At 43.6% G+C, this 12,890-nt stretch overlaps 2 protein-coding genes across 2 annotated transcripts; both read right to left on the reverse strand.

Annotated features, from left to right (window-relative positions):
• Positions 1 to 6,541: 6,541 nt before the first annotated feature.
• Positions 6,542 to 7,156, reverse strand: LOC142625439 (uncharacterized). Its single transcript, XM_075799096.1, has 2 exons — positions 7,015 to 7,156; positions 6,542 to 6,894 (listed from the first exon to the last, which is right to left on the reverse strand). Exons 1-2 carry the CDS (start codon positions 7,154 to 7,156, stop codon positions 6,542 to 6,544), a joined length of 495 nt encoding a protein of 164 aa, XP_075655211.1.
• Positions 7,157 to 11,545: 4,389 nt separating this feature from the next.
• On the reverse strand, positions 11,546 to 11,965 carry LOC142625440 (uncharacterized). The gene has a single exon (XM_075799097.1). The coding sequence runs from the start codon at positions 11,963 to 11,965 to the stop codon at positions 11,546 to 11,548; it is 420 nt and encodes a 139-aa protein (XP_075655212.1).
• Between the last annotated feature and the right edge of the window lie 925 nt (positions 11,966 to 12,890).

The following is a 12,890-nucleotide window of genomic DNA, read 5'->3' on the forward strand; positions in this document are numbered from 1 at the left end:
CTTAAATATCCATAATCGTAAGCCTTTTGTGAACTTAATTTTGCCATTGATTATTCATGCATGCTTTCATATCAGGTATGTAGTATTCTCCTTTCACTATGAATGATAGGTTACAGTTAACTCAATTAGTAATTTAATGATTAAATGAGAGATTTAAGGTTCGATTTCCACCTATATCAAAATTAACTAAAAGAAATTTTTTAATGGTTGAGACTTTGCAAAATACATCTGCCTCAAGTTGTAGAAAGTGATGATGCTGCCTCAAGTCGTAGAAAGTGATGCTGCCGAAAATCGTCAGTAAGCTACACGGTCCTCACGTGTCTTTGATAAAGAACTTGCATAACACAAAAGCTAAAGACCTTGAGAGAAGTCCTAGTGTGGTACCGGCCAAATACCCTCCGACGGTGAAGTTAGAGAATTCTTTTATTCACAACTCTAGAGTGCCAGAGCTGGGGTGAATTATGCGTACCTTGATTTGTGAGGGTTTTGGGGGTATTTATAGTAGTATAGGGTTGACATCCGTGCCTTGGCCAAGAAGTCCTTTCCTTCTAGGAGAGAACCTCTTAGATTTTGAATATCTCCTAGACTTCTTTTCCTTGTAGGAGTCTTCTTGATTAGGGTTAAGCGTGCAACGCAAGATGACTCCTTATACACGGATGCGTGGAGATCAAGTAAGGTCATGTTAGATACGACGGAGTTTTGCTTACTCTCTTCAGCTTGTTCCCGTCAGCTTTTGGCGTCGTCACCAAAGTAGGGTCGTCAGCCTCGGTATAAAGCTGTAGACTCTATGATGTAGTCGTCTGTAATAAGTAATGCCGACAAGATTATTGTGTCTGTTGCCTTTTCTTTCGTCATGGTTTATCTACAAAATTATCCTTGTCAGCTGTCCCTTACTCCATAACCTCATCAGTTTTAGCTGACGGGTTATGGAGTTAACGTCGTCAGAAAGGTCATTCATGTGTGATGCCTCAAGCCGCCTTTATTAAATGCTTAAGCACATGGCGCAAACTGATTAGTTCCAATTCTGGACAAGCGTGTCGCTTCGTCTTCCGTGCATTCTTTGCCTATAGATATATTTCGACTCTTCCCTCACTTCCAACATTTTATCCTTCGCTGATCTTGAGAGAAAGAGCCCGTAGCTTTCCGAACTCCTTTCCCCGTCGGCCTTCTATTGGCGTCATCTTCGTTACCATCGCCTTTTTAGGACCATCCTTTTTTCCAAGGAATTGCTCACTTGTAAGTTCTCTTTTCTTTGATTCCATCCTTTACTTTCATTTTTCTAGTTAATTAATTCCATTGTGAGGCTGTCATCTTAGGCCTCCTAGAATGAAACCGTCGCTTGTGGGTAGTCGGATGCCTAGAGAAGCGACGAGTAAACAATTGTCAATCCACAAGGGAGCGGGTTACAACGAGGTCTTCCAATTAGGTCGTGAGCCCGAGAAGGGCTTCTCCTGGTCTTCAAAGAGGAAAACGTCAGCCCAATCTTCTGACGAGGAAGTAGGAAGTTGTAAAGGAGAAGATGAGGACATAATAAGTGAGGGAAGATGAGGACGTAGTAAGGACGAAAAGAAGGAGGAAAGAGTAAGTAACGGGGGCGAAAGTATTGGTGAGGAGGAAGAAAGAGTGAGTGACGGGGATGAGAACAATGGTGATAAGGAGGTCTTAGAGAGTACTTCGGGAGGTCTCGAAGATGACCGTCCTTTCATTCTACCTAAGAAATGGATCGTCAATGAATTCTTGTCGACGATGTCAGTCAATGTCTTTAATACTTTACGTGACCGTTACCAAATTTTGGACAACATCCCAATCTGTCTCCCTAGGGAGTTCAAGAAATGTTATTCAAGACAGATTGCAAATGTCGGCATGTATAACGCCATGTTCATGGTAGGTTTGAGGTTGCCACTGATGGCACTTCATCGTCAGCTGGCTAATTTTTTGGGTTTATCTATCAACCAAATTGCCCCCAATACTTGGTAGATATTCATTGGGGCTAAGATATTCATTGGGGCTAAGATTTTGTGGGGTCGTCTGAATGGCGAGAACCATCAGCTAACCCTTGACGAGTTCTTTTGGTGCTATCGACCCCAACATATCTCCTCATCCCAAGGGATATACCATTTCACAATAAGGAAAAAAGAGCTAAAGTTGGTGTCGGATATACCTGATTCAAATAGGAATTGGAAGGGCAGGTATTTTTTTGTCAAAGGGACGAACTTGGTGTGCCGTCAGGAGGAGTGGGAGACGATACCCCATGGTTTTGACAAGACTTGGGCTTATGTCAAGGAATCAGGTTAATCCCGTCTGCTTTTCAACTTAGTCTACTTATTGTAAATTTCTAACACCGTCTACTTTTCTCTTCAGCTAGTTTTCGTCCACACATCACAGCTTAACAAGAAGACTTTATCCGTCGAGTAACAGCAATCCTGTTGGACTAGTGGAAGTGTCGAGACCTGATTACACTCGACACTTTACATCTTTACTACAGAGGTCCGGAGCTGACGCTGGAGGCTCTGTAAGTTAAACGCCTATTCCCGTCGACGTAAGCGTCCCTTAATTTCTCCCGTCTCTTTGTTTTCGTCGTTTCTCTTGTTCTTATTCTTGTCTCCCATCTTTTGCAGAAATGGAGGCAGCGTGGCAAAGAGCGTTGGTGTGGGCAGTTGCCGCTAAGAGGAAGGAATAAGAGAAAAAGATAAAGGGAGAGGGGACGTCCTCGTCAGCCCCAAAGGCCGTCGGGAAGGCGGCCACTAAAAGGAAGGTCGACGAGAAGAACATTTGTCCTGGAAGAAGGCTGCCACCTGGAGATAAACCCCCTAAGAAGCCGTTGCTTCCTAAGTCTGGCCATGGGGCAGGTAAAGGGCTGATGACAACATCAGGCCCCGTCATTCAGGGACCCGACCGTCGCCTTCTCACCCACGAGGACTACGCTGTGGAGGTAATGGAGTCCATCCTAAAAAGTGAAGAGATAGATCCTTGTGTTGAGCAAGCGACGGAGGAGCTAGGGGCATCAAGCCTTTTTGACCTTACTCGAGTATGTTTCTTTCTTTATTCCAACACTAGCTGGGGTTCAATAAGTTGATGTCGTTTTTTGTCATTATAGGCTCTAGTTCGTATGAAGGCTTTGCAGGATAGGGGCGTCGCTAAAGAGGGAGTGATCACCCGTCTGCATCAGCGCATCAAGAACCTGACCAATGGGCAGGAGCAATATAAGGAAGCTGCTCGTACTCTTAATAAGGAGGTGAAGGCGCTAAAGGAACAGTTGGAGGAGGAGGGTTGTTAGAAGAAACAAGAATAAAAAGCCAAAGTGACGGCAGAAAAGGAGTTGAAAGCTCTTTTAAGCCAGGTGGAAATGGCCAGGAGCGACGCTGTGGCAGAGTTTAAGGCTTTATAGCCCTTCATAGATGCTTGTGTCGTATACTACGGTGACGAGTTTGAGGACTGCCTAAAGCAGGTCAGGTCCGTTTACCCTAACTTGGATTTATCCAAAGTCACTATGGACGAGCCTCTACTGTCGACTCTTGTGGGCGATACTATCTTTGAGGAAAGTGACGATGCTACCAAGTTCAAGGCAGGCCCAAAAGATGATAGCATCGTCCTTGCCCAACCTGCCGTGGACCAGCCCATCTTCTTAACTCCGTCAGCTAATCCTCAAGCTGAAGACCCTAATACTGTAGATCCTTCCGCTCCAGGCATCCAAGCCCTCCATCCAAAGGCTGATGAAAAGCCTCAAGACCCCCCGGCTTCATGAATTTAAGCTTTTTTCCTTCTTTATTATAAATGTAAGCTAATTTCAGACGATGTTTAATGCCCGTTTGTTTTTGGGCTTTTGCTTGTAAAAACATCACTTTGTAGTGTTTTACGCCCATCACTTTTAGTATATATGCATTACTTTTTATTTGGCATGTGTGACTATCCTTTGTATTTGTATGCATGTTAGGATACATTTATAGTAAGTAATTTAAGGCAAATCCGTCCACTTAAGGTTTCTTTAGACTCGTCTTTTTTAACAGTTTCAAACCATCTTCCTCTTTGAATGCGTCCCTTTTGTGGATTGGTGAATGAATCCGTCCATTTGTGGATAATAGCGTCAACTTGCTTTTACTTGATGGACTCGTCCACTTGTGGAATGAGTCATACACTCGTCCACTTTGTGGACTTGGTAATAAATTCATTCATTTTATAGGTTTCATAATGAACTCATCCACTTAGCGGATTTTATATTGAACCTGTCTACTTTTCGGACTTAATAAACCCATCCACTTGGTGGACTTTGTAATAAGGTCGCCCACTTTGTAGATTTAGTAATGAACCCGTCCACTTTGTGGGGTCGTCCACTTTGTGAACTTAATAATAATTTCGTCCACTTTTGTGGGGTTGTCCACTTTGTGGACTTAGTAACAATCTTGTCTACTTTGTGGACTTAATAATAATCTCGTCCACTTTGTGAACTTAGGCTCGTCTACTACGTAGACTTGGCAATATGCCTGTCCACTTTGTGGACTTAGGCTGGTTTGCTCTGTAGACTTTGGTCAAGTTTGTTGGATTTATAGTAAACTCGTCTATTTTGTAGACTTGGCAATAGGCCCGTTCACTTTGTGGACTTAGGCTCTTCTACTGTGTTGAGTTATAGATGTAGCTGTGTAGGGGCAAACATGCACGTGGATTATTTCTTAATAACTCCTCTTATTGTGATGGATGCATACATAAGTAGAAAATTGTTCCAAAAAGAATAAAATTCAGCCCCTTGGCTTAAAAAGTGTTGTAGGTAAAAGTAAACTAAGATAAATGACAAAAAGAAATAAACAAGTAATAAGGAGTAGCGTTCTTTATGTTGTCTTCTACTGGTAGTATTTCCTAAGATGCTCGGCGTTCCACGGATGGCATAGCTTCTGCCCGTCAAGAGTCTCCAAGTGGTAGGTGCATTTCCTTAGCCATGATGTGATTCTGTAGAGTCCTTCCCAGTTTGGGCCAAGCTTTCCTTGTGTGGGGTCTCTGGCGGCGCCCATCACTTTCCTCAAGACGAGGTCTCCAACTTTGAAGTCTCGGTGTTTGACTTGGGAGTTGTAGTGTTTGGCCATGAGGTCCTGGTATCGCACGAGCCTTTGTTTTGTTGTTGCCCTGACCTCGTCAACTAGATTAAGCTGTAGACGTATGGCTTTGTCGTTCCTCCCCTCGTCGTGATTGTCCATCCTGTAGCTCGCGAGACCGATCTCAGCTGGGATGACCGTCTCACTTCCGTATGCCAGTCGAAACGGAGTTTCTCCTGTAGGGGTTCTAATCGTCGTCTTGTACGCCCATAGTACGCTGGGCAACTCCTCTGGCCATACGCCCTTTGCCCCCTCGAGCCGAGTCTTGATGATTCAAAGCAAGGATCGGTTCGTGACTTCCACCTGTCCTTTGGCTTGAGGATGGGCAGGGGAGGAGTAGTGGTTCTTGATCCCTAACTGTAAGCAAAAGTCTCTGAAGGAGTCATTGTCAAATTGCTTCCCGTTGTCTAAGATCAAGACCCTAGGGATTCTGTGCCTGTAAATGATGTTCATCCAAACAAAGCTCCATACATTCTTCTCAGTGATTGTGGCTAGGACTTCAGCTTCTACCCATTTGGTGAAATAGTCTATGCCGACTATTAGGAACTTCAGCTGTCTTATTGTTATCAAGAATGGGCCCATGATGTCCAGTCCCCATTGGGCGAATGGCCACGGGGCTGTTATTGGGGTCAGCTCTTCCGTCGACTATCTGATGATGTTGCTGAATCTTTGGCATTTGTCGCAAGCTTTGACATAAATCTAGGCGTCCTTTTGCATAGCCGGCCAGTAATATCCAGCCCGAATCAATTTATGCACCAACGACCGTGACCCTAAGTGGTTGTCGTAGATCCCCTTATGCACTTCTCTCATGACGTAATCTGTTTCTTCGAGGCCTAAACATCTCAGGTACGGTCGGAGAAACCCCTCTTATACAAGATGTCCTTTATCAAGATGAATGGCGTCACCTGAACCTTTAGCTTTCTTGCGGCTTCTTTCTCGTCAGGCAGCGTGCCGTCTTTCAAGTAAGAAACTAAAGGGGTGGTCCAATTACTTTCGGAACCTATCTCCTGCACATCGACGACATCTATTTGTGGTGAAAGCTGAATAAAGGAGAGTACCTTGTCGGGGGTGATCATGTATTCTGCCGATGCGGCCTTGGCAAGACGGTCAGCTTGCTCGTTCTCTCCACTTGGAATTTGAACAATCTTGGCCTGCAACTCGTTTATCCTTCTCTTTGCTTGCTCCAAGTACTTCTTCATCTTTTCGCCCTTACATTCATAATCATCGTTCACTTGGTTTGTGACGAGTTAGGAGTCGCAATGGACAACCATATTCCCAGCCCTTACTGCTTTGGCGAGATCTAGTCCTGCTATTAGGGCTTCGTACTTCGCTTCGTTGTTAGTTGTAGAGAAGTCGAGACGGACCATGCATTCTATCTCGTCACCCTCTGGAGATTGAAGTACGACCCCTGCTCCACCAGCTTGTCTATTGGACGATCCGTCCGTGTATACATTTCATTAGGGATATCTTGCCCCCTGGCCTTCCGCATTAGTGAATTCCGCAATGAAGTCAGCGACCACCTGTCCCTTGATGGCAGTACGTGGGCGATATTGTATGTCGAATTCACTCAACTCTATTGCCCACAGCGCTATACGTCCATCAGCTTTAGGACTGCTTATCGCTCGCCGTGAGGGCTTGTCAGTTAGGACGATAACCGTATGGGCTTGGAAGTATGGCTTAAGCTTATGGGCGGCTGTGACTAGAGCGAAGGCGAGCTTTTCCGTTGGAGGGTACCTTTCTTTTGCACCATGAAGCACCTGGCTGGCGTAGTATACGGGCTTTTGCACCTTGTCATCTTCTTTGACTAAGGCTGCACTGAAAGCGGCCGGGGAGACAGCCAAATAGAGGAACAACTCTTCTCCCGGTTATGAAGGACTCAGCAACGGTGGGGAAGAGAGGTAGGCCTTCAGGTCTTCGAATGCCTGCTAACATTCGGCCGTCCACTCAAAAGACCTCTTCAGCGTGTGGAAGAACGGTAGACACTTATCTGTCGCTCTGGATACAAATCTATTAAGCGCTGCAATCTTGCCGTTAAGGCTTTGTACTTCTTTTACGTTTTTCGGAGGCGCCATTTCTATTATAGCCCAGATCTTGTCCAAGTTAGCCTCAATACCTCTCTAGGACACCATGTATCCTAAGAATTTTCTCACCGTCACTTCGAAGGCACACTTGCTTGGATTAAGCTTTATGTGGTAGGAACGAAGAGTGTCGAAGGTTTCCCAAAGATCTTCCAAGTGATCGTCTTCCCTTCGGCTTTTCACTAGCATGTCGTCGACATAGACCTGAACATTTCTCCCAATCCGCTATGCGAACATCTTGTTCATGAGCCTCTGATATGTTGTGCCCACATTTTTTAAACCAAATGACATGACCTTGTAACAAAAAAGGCCCTAGCTAGTTATGAACGAAGTCTTCTCCTGATCAGCTTCGTCCATTTGGACCTGGTTGTATCTTGAGAATGTGTCCATGAAGCATAGCAGCTAGTGTTAAGCCGTAGAGTCTATTAGGAGGTCAACCCGTGAAAAGGGGTAGCTATCTTTGAGGCATGCTTTGTTCAGGTCCGTGAAGTCTACGCACATCCTCCATTTTTCATTGCTCTTCTTGACCATCACAATGTTTGCCAACTAGTAGGGGTAATAAACTTCCCTAATGAAACCTGCCTCTTTCTTGTAGTAAATAGCCCAGTCTCTCTCTTAGGCGAACACTCGCTTCTTCTGACGAACGGGTGGAAAGGAAGGTGACATATTCAACTTATGCATCATAACTGACGGGTCGATTCCTGACATGTCTTCATGGCTCCAAGTGAATATGTCCCGGTTTTCTTGAGGAAAGTTGCAAGCGCTTGGCGGATCGTCGGGTTTGCAAGGGTGCCGATCTTGGTTGTTCGTTCTGGTCGGGAATCGTCAAGAAGTATATCTTCGAGTCTTTCAACGGGCTCCATCATTGTTCGATGTTCTTCTATGCTCATGGCCTAGAGGGGATCATCCATTTCCATCATAGCTATGTAACACTCGTGCACAGCCACCTGATCTCTTCGCAACTCCTCTACTCCACAGTTAGTAGGGAATTTGATCATCAAATGGTAGGTTGAGGTTATAGCTTTCCACGAATTGAGGGTAGGCCATCCTATGATGGTGTTGTAAGTGAACGAGCAGTCGACCACGAGGAACGTTACACTCTTAGTGATCTGCTGGGGATAGTCGCCCACTATTACATCCAAAGTGACGGTACCAAGGGGGAATACCCTCATTCCTCCAAAACCAACGAGCGAGGCGTTTGTTGGAACCAGTCTGTCACGTCCCTGTCAACTTTTTTTTTTTTTTTTTTTAAAAAAAGGGGGAGAAGTCAAATTTTTGGGTTCCTACGTGCCCCACCTAACCCCACTCCCCACCACTCAATTTTTCTCTTATCTCTTACTCTCTTGGCCGGCTCACTCTATTCTTTCCTTTCATTTTTTTTGTTTTCTCTCATACACTCCTCTCTACTCTTTTACTCTCTCACCAGTACTACTACACCACCATCACCACCATTTTCACCATCACTTTTCGGCAAGATCACTGGAAAAATTCTTAGGAACCCATAAGCATCTTCATCATTTTATTTGAGGTAAAAATTTCTAATCTTTTGGTGGATTTTACACTTTTGCTTGAGGATATTTTTATCTAAGCTTTGATAATGATACCCATGTGATTTATGTGCATTGGAAGTGATATTTATGTGTTTTTATGTATGGGTTTTGTATTGGTGGAATTTTTGATGAGTGGGTATATATATATTTTGTGCTAAAATGGCTATTCAAGGTTTATGTATGGTGGAAAAATTTAGGGGTTTTAAGATATAATGCATGATGGTGGGTAAATTTAATTTTGCCATTGTCATTGGGTTTATTTGGAGTTAGTGAAATTCTAAATTTCTTGTCTTGGAGGATATGTTGATTTTTGCTTTCATGGGTCTCTTAATGATGTAGTGTAAATCTTATGGAAACTAGTCATAATGTTGGAGATATTATGAAATGGGTTAACTTTATAAATTGGAGTTGATACCTTGTGAATAAATTTGTTGAGAAACCTTGGGAATGGTATATATTATTTTTGATGAGGTTAAATAGTAGGCTTGGCTAATTAAGTGTTTATTTGGCAAATCCTAAATTTTGGTTAGATACAATTTCAAGTTTTATACTTATTGTGATAGGTTTACTTGATATTGTTTAGGTTCTAGCTAGTATCCTTGGAGGTTGGAGAGTTAGGCTTTTGTGGTTGCAAGGTAAGTAGCATCTTAATGGGATATTTTTGAAAAATTACCATATTTCACAAACGATGTTTTTGGGTCAAACACATTTTGGAAAATTATATATGGATATATGTTTTCTTGAAATTGTCGTGTTGTGACCCTATTACATATTATTATATATAAAAATGCATCATATTTGGTATTGCATTTGGGGAAATGCATGAATTGTTCATATGGAAAAATGAGCATCTTTTATTTAATCTTTGATAAGGAAATTATGGATTCTATGGTATAATAGAAAATTTAAAGATGCTTATCTTGTCTTAGTACTTGAAAAATTGATAGAAAATCTTTTTGGCAAGAATGAAGTTGAAAACCTTACAAACTTTGTGGAAGTAGATTATTTAAGGTTTTTCTGAAACTTCTTGGATATAAACTATGTGTTTCAAAGTAATGTAACTTGTAAGCATTATGTAATTTTAACACCATGCCATGTGTGATTTCCCGGTGATCACCCGATTTGGTTTTCGTAGTTTTTGTGACAACGGAATCAAATCTAGGTTAGTGCCCTTTCATTTTGGATGACGCGTTCTTCCCTGCTGTCCATGGGAGGGAAGAGGTTCCTTGATTGTGTGTGGATGAGGCTGCTGTCTATGGGGCCAAAAGACCACATGCAAGAGAGGTCCTATTTGACGCGCTTTCTCTGCTGCCCAAGGGGAGAGAGAAAAACATTGAGGGTATGGGCGAGGCTGCTGTCCATGGGGCCAAGAGTCTGCATACCAGAGAGGACAATATCATGTCAATTGTGAATGAGTGGATCCCCTGACTGGTCTATGTGGTAGTGTGGTATATTATTGTGATAATTTGTCTTATGTTAGATATTATGGCTTTGGAATTTATATTGTTAGTGCTCACAGATTATAGTATATTGTTTCAAGGTAGTTACTTAGATAAATTTGGTATTTCATTATTTAACCATTCTTGTCATATTATTATTATTGAAGTTGGAACTTGCATTTCCCCCACCCCCATTAATTGTGCTATTTACTAGGCCCTGTCTCATCCCATTATTTTTATAAACTTTTCAGAGTAGGCAACAATATTTTGAGACAACTTTTGGTGGCTAATAGTAGTTAGACAAACTACTGATGAAGGCTGAACTTTTGTAATGGAGTTATTTGATGATGTACATTTTAGAATAGGCTTGACTCATTCTTTTGTATAATATAGTGGTTGTGACTATATTTCCCACTGATGGGACAAGCTGTTGATATGTAATTATTATTCAGACCTCTATTCTTTTTGTGGCCAGTGGTCTTTGTAATTAATGCTTAGAACTCTGACCTACTTTGAGAGTATATTCAAGGGAATTATTAAGATAATTCTTGATGTTGATACTTGATAGGATTTATGTGGATTGAATTGTCAAAAAGTAAAAATTTACAGGTACTTAAGATGTCTTTCTCACGCTTTGAACCCTTTGGGGTTTGGGGCGTGACACAGTCGCTCCCTACCAATCCCCATCTGCTGAAATACGAGGTAGTAGAGGATGTCAGCCAAGCTGCCGTTGTCAACCAAAACCCGGTGCATATTATAGTCTCTTGCTTGTATGCTAACGACGAGTGCGTCGTCATGTGGGTGGTAAAGATGTCGTGCATCTTCTTCCGAAAATTCGATGAGGGGGTTGTCTATCCACGCTATCTTGGGCACGGAACCTGTCAGCTAGATGTTTTGAACCATCCCGAGGTAAGTCTTATGAGCCTTTTTTGACGACCCAGTAGTCGTGGTACCTCCTACGACATTCTTATATCTCCTATGGGTGGTCTAGGGTGCTCGTTCTCCTATCGGGGAACCTGTTCCTACGGTGGGTCTGTTTTTTTCTTACTGACGAACCTCTATAGCCTTTCTTGCCTAATAAGAGCTTCTATTTGTTGCTTCAATTTGTAGCAATCAGCTGTGTCATGGCCGTGATCACTGTAGAAGCGGCAATATTTGTCCCTTGACCTCTTATTAGGATTTCCCTTCAGCTTGCCGGAAAAAGTCAGGGCTCTTTCGTCCTTAATTTGCATCAGCACTAGGTTGGTTGAGGTAGTCAGCGAGGTGAAGCTCGTGAACTTCCCCACGGGTGGTTTGAAGCGTTGGTCCTCCCGTCGTTCTCCAGTTCTAGCCATCTTTCGCCCCCTGTCCGACCGTACATCTTCTTGTCTTTCCCTTTTCTTAGGCTTCTCTTCTCAGGCTAGTAGTGCATCTTCCGCGTTCATGTACTGGGTCGCCTTGTAAAGCACCTCTGACATGGTCTTCGGGTCGTTCTTATATAGAGAAAATAGGAACTTACCCTTCCGCAACCCATTGGTGAACACCGCCACGAGTATCTTGTCATCTGCTTTGTCGATCGAGAGGACCTCCTTGTTAAAGCGAGTTATGTAAGACCTTAACGACTTGTCTTCCCGCTGCTTAATGTTCATTAGGCATGCAGTGGATTTCTTATACCTGTGCCCCCCGATGAAGTGTGAGACGAATTGGGCGCTTAACTCCTTAAAAGTACCAATAGAGTTAGGCGTCAGCCTACTGAACCAGATCCTTGCGGGTCCCTTCAACGTGGTGGGGAAGGCTCTGCACATGATTGCATCCGACACCTCTTGAAGGTACATCAGGGTCTTGAAAGACTCCTAGTGATCTAAGGGGTCCTTAGACCCTTCGTAAATTTCTACCTACGGCATGCGAAACTTCAGTGGAAGGGGGAATAAACTGACGGACGCTGTGAATGGCGAGTCAGTTCGCTGGACCAGGTCATCAAAATTGCTAAACACCCGTCCTCTGAGGGCGTTCATCATACAATCCATCCGCTCCTTCATCACTTGCATCTCAGCGACTATGTGAGGTGGGACGGTATCGGTGACAGATGGTCGGCTCGTGTCCTATCATTCCGGCCTGCTTAGGGCGTTGCTACCTTTTGGCCCTTCCTAGTTCCTTCTCTCCGCGATAGTTCCTTTTTGGTCTTCCTCCTAAGTGTTAGCGCTCGCATTCCTTTGGCACAGTTGCTCTTTCAAATCCTAGTTTTGTTTGGTGAGGCATTCCACAGCGGTGGCCAAAGTTTGGACCTATCTCTCGAGCGACGTCGTGCGTGGTTCGTCTCCTTTAACGTTGTTGGTGGTCTTCATTGAGCGAGTGAGTACCATGCAACTCTTTTTCCGGGAAGCGATAGCACGGCTTTACAAGTTGCTAAAGTTTCCCACAGACGGCGCCAACTGATAATGCCGAAAGTTGTCAGTAAGCCACACGGTCCTCACGTGCCCTTGATAAAGAGCCTGCATAACACAAAAGTTGAAGACCTTGAGAAGAGTACCGGTGTGGTACTGGCCAAATACCCTCCGACGGTCAAGTAAGAGAAACCTTTTGTTCACAACTCTAGAGTGTCAGAGCTGGGGTGAATTATGCGTACCTTGATTTGTGAGGGTTTTGGGGTATTTATAGTAGTGTAGGGTTGACATCCGTGCCTTGGCCAAGAAGTCCTTTCCTTCTAGGAGAGAACCTCTTGGATTTTGAGTATCTCCTAGACTTCTTTTTCTTGTAGGA

Source organism: Castanea sativa, chromosome 2 (genome assembly GCF_040712315.1).
Source record: "Castanea sativa cultivar Marrone di Chiusa Pesio chromosome 2, ASM4071231v1".
In the NCBI taxonomy this organism is placed as follows: domain Eukaryota; kingdom Viridiplantae; phylum Streptophyta; class Magnoliopsida; order Fagales; family Fagaceae; genus Castanea; species Castanea sativa.